Raw genomic sequence first — 17,972 nt, forward strand, 5'->3', positions numbered from 1 at the left:
CTACTCCGGCAGCTCTATTCCATACTATAGGATCACTGTGAATCGGAATTAACTTGATGACAGTGAGTTTGTTTTGCAGAATATTATGTATAATGCTTTTTTTCTAAATGAACTTCAATGCTCAGGGAAGTGGGTAGGGAGGGAAATGCTATTTCTTATGACATAAAATTTCTATTTTTTTCCAAAGTTAAACAAAAATTTAGAGAAGTAAAGCTGACACATTTTGTATTCACTTTATTGAAATCACCTCATCTCTCTGAATTCTTAGTACTAACTTTTCAGTATCAACGTTTATTCATAGTACATGCCATTCACAGCCAAGTCAGAGCTAGAAAGAATGATGGAGACTCAAGACTTCCTACTCACAGTAAGGTGACTGACTCAAATGGACTTAAAAAAAAATTTTTTTTTAAAGCAAGACAGATAATTAACTTCCTTGAAACATTCTGTTTCCATTCCCCCAGGGAAGGTACAGATCAGACAACTGGCTTAAAGAGACTTTTAATTAGATTAGAGCCTTTCAAGGCAGAGAGTAGCTTCATCTCTGCCACTAGGAAACAGAGAACAAAGAGGGACTGAGGTAGGAGGGAAGACAGAAAAAATGATGGCTTTCATGTACTTTCTATGTTGATGATGATTTAGTTGTGCGTTTCAAGTAGTTTGAATTCTCTGATCAGCAGACAATTGGCTACTTTCCAAAGCCTGATAAAGGAATCTTTGTATTATCCACTGTTTTGAATTATCTGCCCTATAGCAAAATTTAAGCAGAACGTTAGTGAACTCCTTTCCCAGCCTTCCCACGTCAAGGGCGTGCTCTTCAAAGCCACAGTCTGGGTTTTGAGGACTGGTGCTTGAATGCACTGGAGTGACGACCATGCTCTTTCTCAGAGAGACTATTAACTAAGTGTTGACAGGCAGACCGCATTTGGTCACTGGAAATGGAATGGTAAAATGTGCCCCCCCTTTTTATTTGGGGAGGGAAGATTTTGTAGTTCTAAAAATATTCTTTGTGGCTCATTAGCAAGATAGTTTATTCTCTGTTAATAATTTACTGTGTATACCAAGATATTTTTAGATTCAAGAGTAGTCATCTTAAAGTTAAACTTCTCTGTTTGAAATGAATAGTTGCTTTTAAATATTTCTTAGATATGATATTACATATTTAAATTGTACAGTTTTTCTTTTTTTCTCAGAAGAAACTATTTCTGTTCTTTCCCGTAGGGATGTTACATGACATCTCTATTGCTTGGTGAGTAATCAGACATGACATGCAAAGAGGCCCTTCAGAAATCAAGTTACGATTAAAGAAGACTTAGAAACATTGGAGAGTAATCATGGAGTACAAGATTGAAGAAAAAGGAAAATATCAACATAGTTTGAATTTACTGAATAAAATTAAGAACATGAGAGAATTAGCAGAAATGATTGATGTAGTTCTCATAGCAGATGAGGAGAAATTTCCTTGCCATAGACTGGTCCTGGCTGCATTTAGTCCTTATTTCAAAGCTATGTTCACCTGTGGGCTGCTGGAATGCACTCAAAGGGAAGTCATCCTTCATGACATCACAGCAGACAGTGTGTCCGTGATATTAAATTACATGTACAATGCAGACTTGGAGATCAATAATGCCAATGTACAGAATGTAGCTATGGCTGCCTATTTTATGCAAATGGAAGACGTATTTTGTGTGTGTCAGAAATACATGATGGACCACATGGATGCGTCCAATTGCGTAGGTATCTATTATTTTGCAAAGCAGATTGGAGCTGAAGACCTATGTGAACAATCGAGGAAATATTTATATCAGCACTTTGCCGAGGTTTGCTTACATGAAGAAATACTAGAAATTGAAATGCACCAATTTCTGATGCTTATTAAATCAGATGATCTTAACATATCTAGAGAGGAGAGCATCCTGGACTTAGTTCTGCGGTGGGTAAATCATAACCAAGAACTACGCACACAGTATCTTATTGAGCTTTTGAAGCAAGTCAGATTGGAACTTATAAATCCTTCTTTCTTAAGGCAAGCCCTTAAAAGGAATACAATGCTTCTGTGTGATGCAGGTTGCATTGACATAATTCAGAATGCATTCAAAGCCATGAAGAACCCCCAGCAGCATGCTCTAAATCTTCGTTACGGCATGGAGACCACCAGTCTTCTCCTTTGCATTGGCAACAATTCTTCTGGAATCAGGTCAAGGCACAGGAACTATGGGGATGCCAGTTTTTGTTATGATCCGGTATCACAGAAGATCTATTTCATCTCATCTCCGAAGTATGGGGAGGGTTTGGGAACTGTGTGCACTGGTGTCGTCATGGAAAACAACACTATCATTGTGGCCGGGGAAGCAAGTGCCTCTAAACTCTCCAGACAAAAGAACAAGAATGTTGAGATCTACAGGTTTGTATCTGCATCAAATGAACTTGATTTTCTTGGCATGTTTTGACATTAGCAACAGTATCGGAAAGCTCTGCTTTAAGAGTGACCGCATCTTAAGTGACCTGCCCAAATTACCCCATTCGTCTCCACAAAATAACACTATTCAGAACATGGTTTATATATATATATATACACACACTTTTTTTGAGAGGGCACCCTGTTGGCATAGTGGCTATGAGTTGGGCTTCTAACTGCCACGGCAGCAGTTTGAAACCACCAGCCTCTCCACGGGAGAAAGATGAGGCTTTCTGTTCCTGTAAAGATTTAGTCTCAGAAACCCTCAGGGGCAGTTCTACTCTGCCCTATCGGGAGGCCATTAGTTGGAATTGATTCGATGGCAATGAGGTGTTTTGTGTTTTTTTGGAGACTATATCAGAGTACAAAATTGAAGGACAAGAAAAATACCAGCAGCTTGAATTTACTGAGTAAAATTAAGAATGTAAAATAATTAACAAAAATGATTACTGTAATACTCCTAGCTAGAGAATTTTCCTTTAGTCCTTATTTCAAAGTTGTCTCCAAGTGTGGCCACAAAAGGAAGTCCTACTCCATGACATGACAGCAGGAAGTATATGCCTTTCTATGTACAGTGAGGCCATTGATGGTGCAGTGGTAGGCTTTTTGTGGAACACCCAGGTTCAGTAGTCCCCCACGTACCTCTCTGTCAGTGGAGGCTTGCATGTTGCTATGATGCTCACAAGGTTTCAGCAGAGCTTCCAGGTTAAGTTGGATGTCCTGTCCCCAGTCCCAGGCAGCCTTTTCGTTCCATCATGTTTGAGGATCTCATGAGTCTGGACCTATCTCCATGGCACCTGACAACAACAAATGGATAGTAAATATAGCACATATGTAGAATTCATAGTCCCATATTTGAAAGTTATATTTTCCACTTTAATTGCTGAGAACAGATATTGGGTTTGCCTCAGTAAAAAATGTATATTATTCCTTTATTGAATATTTTCACTGTTATCTTTCATTATTCAGCCATCTGATAGAGAGCTTAGCTTTAAAAGAGCTTGATTTCATTGTAACCAGATGTTGTCGTTGGGATTAGTTGCATTCAAGCCGGCTCCAGCTCCTGGCGACCTTATGCATCACAGAATGAAACGTTGCCCAATCCTGGGCTGGCTTCATAATCCTTTCGATGCCTGAGTCCATTGCTTCAGCCACTATGTGAATCATTCTTACTAACACTGTTGCCTTCGCCAACCTCCCACTGACAGACCATGTTGTCCCTTTCTGGCTACTGTTTATTTTGGATGATACGTCCGCAGTAAGCAATCTGGAGCCTCTCCACCCTTGCTTTTGAGGATCATTTTTGTTGTATGTCTTCTCAGATCGATTTGTTCCTTCTGGCAGTTGATGTGATATGCAGGATTCTGTACCCACAGCACAATTCAAATGCAATCACGTACCCAGTTTTCATTGGCCAACTTAATGAGATAAAAAGTTATGAATACAATCTTGGTTGAACTGATTTTTTTTTAGTTCATAATTCAGAGTAACAAGTAACTATTTTCTTGACCAACATTACTAATTATCCATTTTTACTCTTTAATTCGTTGTATCCTAAACACCTAATATTTAAAAATGTAATATAAAATACTTCAGACTTAGGTAGAATTGTAGAAGAGTCTGCTAAGAAATGGCATATCATCTAGATCAGTGGTTCTCAACCGTTGATACAGTTCCTGCGACCCTTTGATACAGTTCCTCATGTTGTGGTGACCCCCCCTCCCAACCATAAAATTATTTTTGCTGCCTCTTCATAACTGTAATTTTCCCACTCTTATGAATCGGGCAACCCCTGTGAAAGGGTCATTCGACCCCTAAAGGGGTCATGGCCTACAGATTGAGAACAGGTGATCTAGATCATATATGTGATAACACATACATTTAGTTACTTTTTCTTCAAGTTTTCAGTGTTAAATTTCAATCTGTAAATAAAGAAATATTTACGCTGAACAAAGGGTAGCTACGGAAGTTCTCCTTCTCGTCCCTCATTATCTCAGACGTCAGCAGCCTGTGACTAAGCTTTGTGCAGACTGTCCAGTCAGAAAGTAATTCTTGATTGTGAAGTTGGAACAAAGAAGAGCTCCACTATTTTACTGTTATCTCTTACTGTTACATAATTGTTTCCCAAGCTATGGACCACTTCACTCTGTATGTTCATAATGTGAAGACTTGTATCATCTCCCCTGTTAGTGACAGAGGAGGGGCTTCAGAACCCTAGTTGGGGGACCAGGACCGGTACCTTTTGTGGCACATCACTGAGTCATAGAAGGAGCCTTCTTTTTTTTTTTTTAATCATTTTATTGGGGGCTCATACAACTCATCACAATCCATACATCCATCAATTGTGTAAAGCACATTTGTACATTCGTTACCCTCATCATTCTCAAAACACATGCTCTCCACATAAGCCCCTGGTATCAGCTCCTCATTTCCCCCTACCCTTCCCACTCTACCTACCCTCATGAACCCTTGATAATTTATTATTTTGTCATATCTTACACTGTCTGACATCTCCCTTCACCCACTTTTCTGTTGTTTGTCCCCCAGGGAGGAGGTTATATGTAGATCCTTGTAATCGGTTGCTCCTCCTCTCTACCCAACCATCCCTCCACCCTCCCAGTATCACCACTGTCACCACTGGTCCTGAAAGGATCATCCACCCAGGATTCCCTGTGTTACCAGTTCTTATCTGTACCAGTGTACATCCTCTGGTCTAGCCAGATTTGTAAGATAGAACTGGGATTATGATGGGTGAGGAGGAAGCATTTAGGAACTAGGGCAGAGTTGTATGTTTCATTGTTGCTACAATGCACCTTGACTTGCTCGTCTCCTCCCCACGACCCTTCCAGAAGAGTATGTCCACTTGCCTACAGATGGGCTTGAGGTCCCCACTCTGTACTCCCCCTCATTCACAATGATATGATGTTTTTGTTCTTTGATGCCTGATACCTGATCCCTTCAACACCTCGTGATCACACATGCTGGTGTGCTTCTTCCATGTAGGCTTTGTTGTTTCTGAGCTAGATGGCTATTTGTTTACCTTCAAGCCTTTAAGACCCTAGACACTATATCTTTTGATAGCCGGGCACCATCAGCTTTCTTCACCACATTTGCTTATTCACCCATTTGTCTTCAGCGATCCTGTTGAGAAGGTGAGCATCATGGAATGGCAGTTTAATAGAACAAAGTATTCTTGCACTGAGTACTTGAGTGGAGGCCCAATTTCCATCTGCTATCTCAGTACTAAACCTATAAATATATGCACATAAATCTATTTCCCCATCATATAAAAATATATTTCCATATATACATGCCTTTATTTAGACCTCTATAAATGCCCCTTGCCTCCTAGTTCTTTCCTATATTTCCTTTTACTTTCCTCCTGTCCTACTATCGTGCTCAGTCTTCATTTGGGTTGCAGTAATTCCTTTTGGTTACACTACCCTTGGATCATGTCCTACCAGGCCTCCTACACCCTCCTCACCACTGATTTGGATCATTTGTTGTTTCCTAGCCCCTGGGTTTGTTTACATGACTTCCTTACCCCCTACCTCCCAATCTCCTATGTCCCCTGGAACTGTCACTCCCGTGTTTTCTCCTCCAGATTGTTCATCCAGCCTATCTTATTTAGACAGACCTTTGGAGAGAATAACATGCACAAAAGCAAGACAGAGCAAAACCAGGCAACAAAAGAAGACAAAAAGCCAATGACAAAAAACAGAAAACGAAAACACAATAACAACCAATAAAGAAAAGCTTGTAGTTAGTTCCAGGACTGTTTGTTGGCCTTTAGGAATGTTTTCCAGTCAAGTCTGATGGGGTGCCAAGCCCTGGCCCCAAAGTCTATTTTTGGTATTTCCTGAGGACTTCGTTGCTCTGTTCCGCTTGCTGTTCTCTTGCATACCCTTAACTGTTTCACCTCGGTGTGATGGGATCAGAATGGGTGGAATTCCCACACTGTCTGCAGTGTTGTTCCCTGTAGGGCTATGAGTCAGTGAGGGATATTGTGTCTCATAGTGGGGCCGGCCATATGGTCTTCTCTGTGGATTGCCTGCTCTGAGTGAGAATATCACCGTCAAGGCTTGGTGGGTCAGGATGTGCTCCACTCTCTCTTCCTCCCCCTTCATTTTTTCCCGTGTGCTCTGATCAGACATATCCCTCTCCCTGAGCTACAGCTTCAGTGCTGTCCTCTGAAGTGAATTCTTCTGGGAGGAGGGGCAGCTGTCCACGTAGTTGGGATTGGGACTGGCCCCTCGGACCTCTCCACTGGTTCCCTCCTTCTTGCAGCATGTTGCATTCACATCTTGGAGCACCGGGTTGAAGTCTGGTCCCTTTTCCCCTGTGGAGACATAAACAACAATTTCCCCTTGGGTAGGCTAGTGCCTTGTTCCCTGGCTACCCATTTTTCTTCCCCCCCCCCTTTTAGTTGGCTACCATATGTATCCCTGGATTTGGTCTGGCCCCTACCATTACTACCTGGTCCTTGCCCCAGGAGAAGGAGCCTTCTTTAGCATTGCCAAGCATAGGCCAGGATGACAAGTTCTAATAGGAAAAGGAAGGCTTTCAGACACGGTGCTTGTAGGTCCATGTTGCTTGTTTCCTGCTTGCTCTGATTAGGGGCCTTCTTTGCATTTTAGAGCTTCTCTTCTACGTGTGCCTTAGGTTCTGGAAGAGCTCTTTCTTCCTCAGTAAGATGGTCCATAATTCTGCCAATAGAGTTTTTTTTAAAGAAACATTTTACCTCGTCAAAGTTCCTTTCTACTTAGGCCCTTAGCCATTCCCCCTCTTACCTTGAAAGCCTGCCTTCCTTTGTTCTAGTATATTGTTACAATATGTTCTGTTTCCCGTCTTAGCCATCTTGAGCTGAGCCAGGATTCCCATCACCAACCAGTTCTACCACATGAGTCGAAGGGTAACATATCACTTGCCCTCATTATTTTCTCCACAAATGGAATTGATAGCAAAATAAATGACAGAAGTCTAGGAAGTTAGCCTCTCTTAGCGCTACAAAAGGTTACATTAGTGCCTTTTTAAAAATGCGTGTGAGAAAGTTAAGGGAGCCCTGGTGGCATAGTGGTTACTCATTGGGCTGCTAACCACAAAATCAGCAATTCACAACCACTAGCCTCTTGGGAGGAGAGAGACAAGGCTTTCTACTCCTGAAAAGCATTAGTGTCAGAAACCCATTGGGCAGTTCTGTTCTGTCCCATGAAGCTTGCTATGAGGCACTGACTTGATGACGGTGGGTTTGGTTTGTTGGTGAGAAATGTGTCTGTTATTTGTGTAGTAATTACATGCCATTGAGTTGGTTATGACTCACAGTGACTCTCTTAGAGCAGAGCAAAACACGGTCCCATCCGCACGATGTGGTTCTGTTTGAGCCCATTGTTGCAGCCATTTTATCAGTCTATCTCCTGGATGACCTTCTGCTTTACCGGCCATGCTGTCCTTTTGAAGGGACCAGTCTCATACTTGGGATGAAGTCTTGCCCTCCTTGCTTGTAAGGAACATACTGGTTGTACTTCTTCTAAGGCTGATCTCTTTGTTCTTCTGACAGTCCACTGTATCTTTTCTAGTATTTTTTACCAGCACTATAATTCAGTGGAGCTCTGGTGATGTAGTGGCCACGTGTTGGGCTGCATGGTCAGCAGTTCAAAGCCACCAGCAGCTCCTTGGGAAAAATGGGCTTTCTACTCTCTTAAACAGTTACAGTCTCAGAAACCCACAGGGCATCGCTATGAATCAGCATTGACTTGATGGCAGTGAGTTTTTAGTTTATAATTCAAAGCATCAATTCCGTGGGTTTCCCTATTTATTGTCCAACTTTTACATGCACATGAAACCACTGAAAATACCGTGGTTGGGTCAGCTCACCTTAGCCCTCAATGTGACATCTTTGATCCTCAACATTCTAAAGAGATCTTGTGCAGTTTATGCATCATGCCTTTTTGTTTTTTCTTTATATTTCATTTACTATATTTTAAGATCATTTTATTGGGGGCTCTTACAGCTCTTATACAAATCCATACATCAATTGTATCAAGCACATTTGTACATAGGTTTCCATTATTTGATTTCTTGACTGCTACTTGCATGTACACTGAATTCAAACAAAATGAAGCTAAACTAACAATTTCCATCTTTTCTCCGTTTATCATGATTTCTACTGACCCAGTGATGAGGAATTTTGTTTTCTTCACATTGAACTTCAGACCTTACTGAAGGCTACAGTATACACATGCTTCAAGTCCTCCTCACTTTCAGCAAGCAAGATGATGCTATCTCCAATTGCAGGTTGTGAACAAGCCTCTTCAATCCTGTTGCCTCACTCATTTTCACAGAGCCCAGCTGCTCTGTTATTTGCTGAGCACACAGATTGAATAAGCATGTGAAAGAGTACGACCCTGACACACGCCTTCCCTGATCACACGCCATACAACATTCCCTTGTTCTGTTCACACGACTGCTCCTGATCCCTCTACAGGTCCCACACGAGCACAACGAAGTGCTCTGTAATTTCCATTATTTCCCACGTTATTTATAGTTTGTTATGACCCGCTTCTGAGAATTAGCCACTGAAAACCTTATACGTAGCACCAGAGTGTTTTCAGATTTAATGCTGGAAGATGAGACCCTCATGTTGAAGATCCTCAAAATATGACTGATGAAGAGCTGCCTCCTCAAATTAGAAGTGAACGTTAGAGGTGGATGTAGTAAAGCACTCAGGCCCTTCATTTGCTTATGGCTCATGACTCAGTAAACAGCTGTGACTATCCATTAATGGTCAGGCATGGAATATATGAACCATGAATATAGAAAAATTAGAAGTCAAAAACAAAATGGAACACTTAAAGATTGATATTCTAGTCATTAGTGAGCTGAAATGGGTTGATATTGGACTGGCATTTTGAGTCTGACAATCAGCTTATATAAGCTAGGAATAACAAATATAAGAGGTATACTGTGACATTCATCATCAAAAAGAACATTTCAAGATAGATCTTGAAGTACAATACTGCTTTGATAGAATATTGATACACCTTCAAGAAAGTCCAATTTATGCAAGTATTATTCAAACCTGCATCCCAACCACTAAAGCCAAAAATGAAGAAGTAAAATAATTCTACCACCTGTCTCACACATTTTGGACATGTTATCAGAAGAGAACCAGTCTCTGGACAGGGACATCATCCTTGGTAGAGTCAGCACAAAGGAGGAAGATCATCAAGGAGATGGACTGACACAATGGCTGCAATATAACAACATGATGGGCTCACACATCACGGCATTGCGAGGATGGCACAGGACTGGGCAGTGTTGTGTTCTGTTGTGCACAGAGTCGATATGAATCAAAATCAACTCGTTGACACCTATCAAGAACAATTGCTTCATTGTGAAAATAATGAAACATGCAGTGTATTAATAATTTCTAACAATTAGAATGTTAATATTGTAAACAGAGAGGACGGGCCAATAGTTGGAAAATATGGCCGTGGTGATAGAAATGAAGCTGGAGATCATGTGATAGAATTTTGCAAGACCAACAACTTCTTCATTGCAAATACCTTTTTTCCCCCAAAAAAGCACCAAGTGTAACTATATACGTAGACTTTACTAGATGGAATATACAAGAATCAAATTGACTAGATCTAAAAGAAAAGACTAAGGAGAAGCTGAATATCATCAGCCAAAACAAGGCCAGAGACCAATGTGGAACATTAGTTGCTCCTGTAGAATTCAAGTTAACAACCCAAACCAAACTCACCGTCATCAAGTCTGCTTCCTCTAGCAGCCCTATGGGACAGAGAAGGCCTGGCCATCAAGTCTGCTTCCTCTAGCAGCCCTATAGCACAGAGAAGGCCTGGCCATCAAGTCTGCTTCCTCTAGCAGCCCTATAGCACAGAGAAGGCCTGGCCATCAAGTCTGCTTCCTCTAGCAGCCCTATAGCACAGAGAAGGCCTGGCCTCAAGGGTTTCCGAGACGAACTCTTTATGGGAGTAGAGTGCCTCATGGAGCTGCTAGTGGTTCCGAGTTGCCGACCTTGAGATTAGCAGGCCAAAGCACACTGCACTGCTCCATCAGGGTTCTTAAATTTCCGTTAAAGCTGAAGAAAAGGAAAACAAGTTAGCAAGACACCAAATCCAACCTTGAGTGTATCTCACTTGAATTTCAAGAACACCTCAACAGCAGATTTGACTCTTTGAACACTAATGGCTGAACACCTGATGAATTGTGGAATGAAATCAAGACCTAGGGCCCATCTGTGGGCAATTGACATCCCCTTGCAGAAGGGGCGTGGGGAGGAGACAAGCCAGTCAGGGTACAGTGTAGCAATGATGAAACATACAATTTTCCTCTATTTCCTAAATGCTTCCTCCCTCCCACTATCATGATCCCATTTCTACCTTATAAATCTGGCTAGACCAGAGGATGTATACTGGTACAGATAGGAACTGGAAACCAGAATCCAGGACAGATGAACTGCTCAGGACCAGTGGTGAGAGTGGCGATACTGGGAGGGTGGAGGGAAGGTGAGGGAGAGAGGGGGAACAGATTAGAAGGATCTACATGTAACACACTCCCTGGGGGATGGACAGCGAAGTGGGTGAAGGGAGACGCTGGATGGTGTAAGATGTGACAAAATAATCATAATTTATAAATTATCAGGGGTTCATGGGGGTGGGGGGAGTGGGGAGGAAGGAGAAAAAATGAGCTAGTACCAGGGGCTCAAGTGGAAAAGCAAGTGTTTTGAGAATGATGAGGGAAACAAATGTACAGGAGTGCTTGACACAATGGATGTAGGTGTGGATTGTGGTAAGAGTTGTACAAGCCCCCAATAAAATGATTTAATTATAAAAAAACATCATACATGAAAAATGAAAAACATCATTAAAGAGACAAGAACAAAAGAAAAGACCAAAGTGGATGTCAGAAGAGACTGAAGCTTGCTCTTGATGTAGAGGAGCTATAGTAAATGGAGAAATTGTTTTTACATATCCCTTTATCTCTCTCCAGAGTCTCTTTAATTTACATATCATTGCATTATAGCTCATTGCTTTTTCTCAGGTAGATCTATTTCTTCATGACTTAAAGGAAGAAGTAACAGAGTACAATAGCAGGTCATTTATTTTCAAGTTGGTATCATTTCCTGTAGTAATTACCCCTCACATTTTGGAGTATCAACACCTGAGGATACCAGTGTTGTCTTTAAACCGTCAACTGCTGTGAAACATTGCATTCTCCACTGGGTCTTTTGCATGTAATAGCCACTTCTTTTTCATAGCAACTACTTCTATAGTTTTATTTGGTTCATTGCTCTCCCTATTCTCAGTTCCAAATGTTAAAAACCAGCGAACAAGTCACCCAGATAAAATGTATTTTCCTAAGCTTCATGGAATGTACTTTATTCCTAGCCAGTTGGCTTACACAATATCTCAGAGGATCAAAGCCCACTTGTTTTATTCTGTCCATATTTTCATTCAACTGACTGTACCTGCGTGACCCCTAATCTTTTCTAAAATCTGGTACACTTAACTCTGGCTGTGAAAATATCACTTGTCAGCAATAAAATTGTCTGCAATGTTTTTTATAAAGCTAAAAAAAATATCACTTGTGATTTCACTTGTGATATTCTAGGGAATCTGGATTCCTACCTAAAATCTAACAGAGAAAAGAGCTGTAACACATGATACATTTCTCCTAAAGGAAAAGAGATACCCCCAACTTCTATGGAAGGCCTGCTGTAAAATGTTTTCTCTGGGTAAGAATGTAAGAGTTGGCCTAGAATTAGAGAAAAACTGATATGTGATTAACTGCCAAATACTGTATATACGCATGTATAAGCCGAGTTTTTCAGCACAGTTTTAATGCAGTTTTTGTGGTAGAATTAGGTGCCTTGGCTGATATTCGGGTCGGCTTATACTCTCATATATACGGTACTGGATGCAAAATACGTAGTCTATACTTAAAAAGTTATACTCTGTATAAAACACACACATACATAATTATTTAATTTATTTCCTAACCAGGTGTTTGCCTACACATTCTTGCTTTTCATTGTTTTGATTTGAATTGTAGGTATTCTTCCTGAATTTTCTAGGACAGATCTAATTTCACACTTTTATCCCACTGTTCCTACAAGTACTTTTGTCCATCTTTGTCTTGGCATCATTGAAGAAGAGAGAATTACCATTAGCATGAGACAAGTCCAGGGGTAGCCACCAACATACTCATTGTACAAGCAAATGCACACAGACTCAGTTAATGTGTTGGATTCTAGGAGGCACTGGGACACCAAGTCCCTACCCCTCAACACTCTTCTCAGACAGATGGAACTTCCCATGGGAAAACATTGCACTACCTACTGGATTAAAATAGATCCAGAGATGAATATTATCAGTGCTCCTGAGTTTATTTGAAGCCTGTTAGGAAAACACCAAACCTTGAAACGCTACATATTCTGTATCATCCTGGTAGAAATCTCTGAAAGATGCTTCAAGTTCTTTGCTAATTATGATTTTTAATGTAATGTAAGTAATATTTCTAGTGTGCAGAGTAGGCATTTTAAAAAAATTTTTTTTTTGAGTAGGCATTTTTGTATGAAAATATTTTGGGGGAAAATGACAAATGACTTGCTGAAAGATTTTCTTTCTTGTTCATTTCTCAGGAAGGCTAGCCTGGAAGGCTTTATACTTTTTTCTGCATATATTTTTTCCTAGAATTTTTCAGGTAGATATGGTCAATCTTTATATTGTGTTCATAGTTCTTGTAAACAAAAACAAAAACTACCACTGTCTTGGATGAATGTTTTCCCTCTTCAATTTGAAGACACAGATTACATTATTTTTAGTTATAAAAGAAGCATAAATTGTTTTTACGTTAACTCTAATTCTGGGTCTCTGTCTTTTAATCTACAGGTATCATGATAGAGGAAACCAGTTTTGGGAAAAGTTATGCACAACTGAGTTTCGAGAACTTTATGCTTTGGGCAGTGTTCATAACGACCTCTATGTTATCGGAGGGCAGATGAAAATCAAGAACCAGTATCTTATTACAAACTGTGTTGACAAGTACTCTGTAGAACGGGACAGTTGGCAAAGGGTGTCTCCCCTTCCACTGCAGTTGGCATGCCATGCTGCTGTAACAGTGAATAATACACTCTATGTGATTGGCGGCTGGACCCCTCAGGTGAAGACATTTCCTAATTGGCATGGCTCTGCTGAGTTTGGCTGCTCTTTTGAGATTTGTAGCTGTTAATCCTAAGCGAGTATGATTTATATTGTTAGTAGAGGACTTTGTTTAGTGAAACCTACTTAAGGTTTCAAAGTGTTAGCACAGTTTAGGAGAATGAATTTTAAAGTGTGTTATTCATAGGCACCCTTCATTCAGTATTCATGCTGTGTTCTTCATAATCCTTCTCATTTTTGTTAATCAGGAAAGATGCCGGTGCCTCGGAACTGTCTACAGAGAACATCTAAGTAGCGAGGCAGGGAGGCTGAAAGCTCCTTCAGTTCAGTCGGCTTAATAGCTGTGTGACCTGGGTTAAGCAACCTTTGCATCTCTTCCACATTTAATTGTTTTACTCTGAGTGGGGCACCATCCTGCCAATCCAGGAATGGCACAGTTGTACACATCGAAGTACACGGTAATTCTAAACACTTCATGTCTTTGCTGGGCATTAAATGTAGAAAATAAAACACTGTTTACTGTTGGAGGCCATCGGCGTGATGGCCAGCGATAAAGCCACAATGGGAACTCCTCACAGGGTGACTTCTGTGGCCTTTTCTTTTCTCTCTGGCGCCCTTTCCAGGGACTTGCAGCAGCCATCCCAGTAGTAGTATCCCAATGGCCTCCTGCCCAGGCCATAGTTTCCCTAGTAAAACTCAGTCGTACTAGCTCCTCGTCTATCCCCTTAAAGTCAAGTAAATTCATTTGTGTGTATGTAATTTGTTTCTTCAGATACGCTTCAGACTAAAACACACTTATGCCCTCATTTCATAAGCTTGGATTTTTGCCATTTGTAGCAAAACTTACAGTGTAAAGACTTACGCCTTACATTTAACGCATTTCATTTGTACTATGCATGAAAAAATATTGCAGATTTCATCACAGCTAATAACTGAAAGCTGAAAAATTATTTGTAAAGCTCTTTCAACACTATTTACACCATTAATTTTTTTTCTTTTTTTTAAATTTTAACAATTTATTGGGGCTCATACAATTCTTATCACAGTTCATACATATACATACATAAATTGTATAAAGCACATCCATACATTCCCTGCCCCAATCATTCTCAAAGCATTTGCTCTCCACTTAAGCCCCTCGCATCAGGTCCTCTTTTTTTTTTTCCCTCCCTCCCCTTTCCCCCCTCCCTCATGTGCCCTTGGTAATTTATACATCGTTATTTTGTCATATCTTGCCCTATCTGGAGTCTCCCTTCCCCCCTTCTCTGCTGTCCCTCTCCCAGGGAAGAGGTCACATGTGGATCCTTGTAATCAGTTCCCCCTTTCCAACCCACTCACCCTCCACTCTCCCAGCATCGCCCCTCACACCCTTGGTCCTGAAGGTATCATCCACCCTGGATTCCCTGTGCCTCCAGCCCTCATATGTACCAGTGTACAGCCTCTGCCCTATCCAGCCCTGCAAGGTAGAATTCGGATCATGGTAGTTGGGGGGAGGAAGCATCCAGGATCTGGGGGAAAGCTGTGTTCTTCATCGGTATTACCTCGCACCCTAATTAACCCATCTCCTCCTAAACCCCTCTATGAGGGGATCTCCATTGGCCGACACTTGGACCTTGGGTCTCCACTCTGCACTTCCCCCTTCATTTAATATGGTATATATATACATATACATATACACATATATACACATGCATACACACACTTATATCATTTTTTTTTGCATGATGCCTTATACCTGGTCCCTTGGCACCTCGTGATCGCACTGGCCAGTACACCATTAATTTTGCATGAGTAAACTCTGAAGATATCTTAGAAGCTTTTCTCTCATAAAAATAGGTTAGATAGTTAAGTTAGAAGGAAATTTAAAATATTAAAGCCAATAGTTATTCATTTATATGTCCTTAAGAAGATGATACATGCAGACTTATTGCATAAGAAGGCATCTAGTTTGTTTTATTACCTAATAAAATAAATTAGGTTGCAAGATAACCTGGGGTTGTGTTTGTACCGTAGTGCTCATTCCTTGACATATTTAACATCATAAACAAAAATTAACGGCATATGATTTTCTTTAAAACAGCACCATTGAATTGATTCCAATGTACAGTGCCCTTCATTGGGGTTTTCAAAACTGTAAATCTTTAGAGGAACGATAGCCTCATCTTTCTCCCATGGAGCAAATAGTAGGTTTGAACCATTAACCTTGGGTTTATACTCCCATGGAGCAAATAGTAGGTTTGAACCATTAACCTTGGGGTTGGCAGCCCAGTGCTTGCTATCCCATGGCTCTACCAGGTAGGTCCTCTTAGTTTGTTATTTATGTATTTATCTATTTATGTAATTATTTATTTATTTATTGTAACTACCTCCAAAATAATTTTAAGAGACTATTTAAAATCCTTAATATGGTATCATATTAAGTTCCTGACATATTGTGTATCCAAAAAAATATCTGTCACTGGAAGTTTATGAATAGAAGAAGCCACTTAAGCTGTGTGGAGTAGAGTTTTCAATTTGTATTGTCTATAGATATAGAAATCTATGTAAGAAAGGTAAACATAGAACAAGTTGAAAATTCTTTAGATTCATATATGTATATCTTGAAATTTTCATTTAGACCATTCTTAAATTATGTATTCAGCTGTAAAAATTCAAAATTCAATTCTGAATTTTGATAGAAATTTCCCTAATTACTAAAACACTAAAGTTTTTGCAAAATACCTTAGAGTATATTCAAAATCGTTTCTAAAAATTATTAATAGTCATAACCATAAATTTTGGTCAAATGGAATTACACTTTTTTTAATTCTAAAGAGCTTTGCTGTGATAGCTTTGTTTGTGATAGCTTTATTATTATTATTTTTAAGGCTCTGTTGTCTCACTGCTAAGATCACAGATTATTTGCTATCATCCAGGATCTCAGTTTTGATGTCATGAAATATCAATTTCTCTAATATTAACCTTAAGTCTTGGGATGCAGTGTGTTTGTGAGGATGAGTCAGGTCGGTTAACTCCTGTTTACTTCCTTAGCTATCTGCTGTGATTGATTATATTCATGTGTCACAAAGGCCTCTAAGTGTTATGTTATAGTGGCTCTCATATTTCATACAGATGGATCTTCCTGACGAGGAACCTGATCGGTTAAGCAACAAAGTGTTTCAGTATGACCCCGGCCAGGACCACTGGAGAGAGCGGGCACCCATGAAGCATGCAAAGTACCGATTCAGTACAGCTGTAGTCAACAGTGAGATTTATGTTTTGGGTAAGAAGTAGATTGCTAACCAAAAATATGACTACGTTTTTATGTTCCTCGGCCGTTTGCCCTAGTAAAAATGAAAGTCTCTTTTATAGCTCATTTCAAATGCACATATAGATAGTAAAAGAAAAATTATTCCTAGATTAAATGAGAATCTACTGACTTATGGGAAGCAAAATTATTTTTATGGCATTTTCAAATGCCTTGAAAGGCAAGAACAGTAGTAACGCATCCCCATCTATACTCCTAAGTCGAATGCTTTGAAGTGGTAATAAACCTTTGGCCACATGTAGTCAATTGTCATTGTGAACCTTTGCAATCGAGGAAGACTTTCTGAGAGAGCCACCAGACAGCAGACCATTCAGTCCTCTTCAGTCCGCCTCCCCCAACACATTTCCGTAGAGCTGTTACCAAATCACCGTCACCTAAATGTGTTACTTTCTTTTCTTTTAAGTGTGTACAGTCTTGAACAAGTCTCGATCCACAAGATGACCTCCCTCAAGTAGCTAGAACACTCAGAACATCTCCTGTACCACTCCTAGTCTTCCTCAGTCCGTGTTCCTTCCTCATTTATGAAGTCCTTTGCTCATCTCAAAGGAGGCCGGTGGTAAAGTAGTAAAGCGCTCGGCTGCTAACCAAAAAGTCGGAGCAATTCATACCCACCAGTTAATGAACTTTGCAGAGCAATTAGTGTGCCATTCACCAATTCACAAACATTTTCTCTCATGACATCGATGGTAAGCCCTACAATGTAACAGCCACCATTCCCCTTTCTGCCTGTTTCCTATTTCCGGTCCTACTTCTGTCCTATCACTTAGTATCATTTTATTTTTAATGACACATTATGACTGCTGTTACTTCCCGTCCTGTTGATTCTGACTTACAGCAACCTCAGCGTGCTGAATAGAATTGCTCCATGGGTTTTTCCAAGGACGTGACCTGCTGGAAGCAAACCACCACACCTGTCTCCTGAGGAACTTCTAGAGTTCCTCTTTCAAGCACTTAACCCTTTATGCCACTCATTTATTCCTAATAGAAAATAAATACCAAAACAGAAGTCTATATTCAGTTA

At 40.3% G+C, this 17,972-nt stretch overlaps 1 protein-coding gene across 1 annotated transcript in view; it reads left to right on the forward strand.

The window, feature by feature from the left end:
* The window catches only part of KBTBD12 (kelch repeat and BTB domain containing 12), a 69,933-nt gene that overhangs the window by 12,758 nt on the left and 39,203 nt on the right, over positions 1–17,972 (forward strand). Inside the window, exons 2-4 of the mRNA XM_075550272.1 lie at positions 1,222–2,404; positions 13,375–13,645; positions 16,756–16,906. Of these exons, the coding sequence (XP_075406387.1) occupies positions 1,335–2,404; positions 13,375–13,645; positions 16,756–16,906 (1,492 nt within the window). The 5' untranslated portion in view covers positions 1,222–1,334. The remainder of the gene's footprint in view (positions 1–1,221; positions 2,405–13,374; positions 13,646–16,755; positions 16,907–17,972) is intronic.

This window comes from Tenrec ecaudatus, chromosome 5, assembly GCF_050624435.1.
Source record: "Tenrec ecaudatus isolate mTenEca1 chromosome 5, mTenEca1.hap1, whole genome shotgun sequence".
NCBI classification, from domain to species: Eukaryota; Metazoa; Chordata; class Mammalia; order Afrosoricida; family Tenrecidae; genus Tenrec; species Tenrec ecaudatus.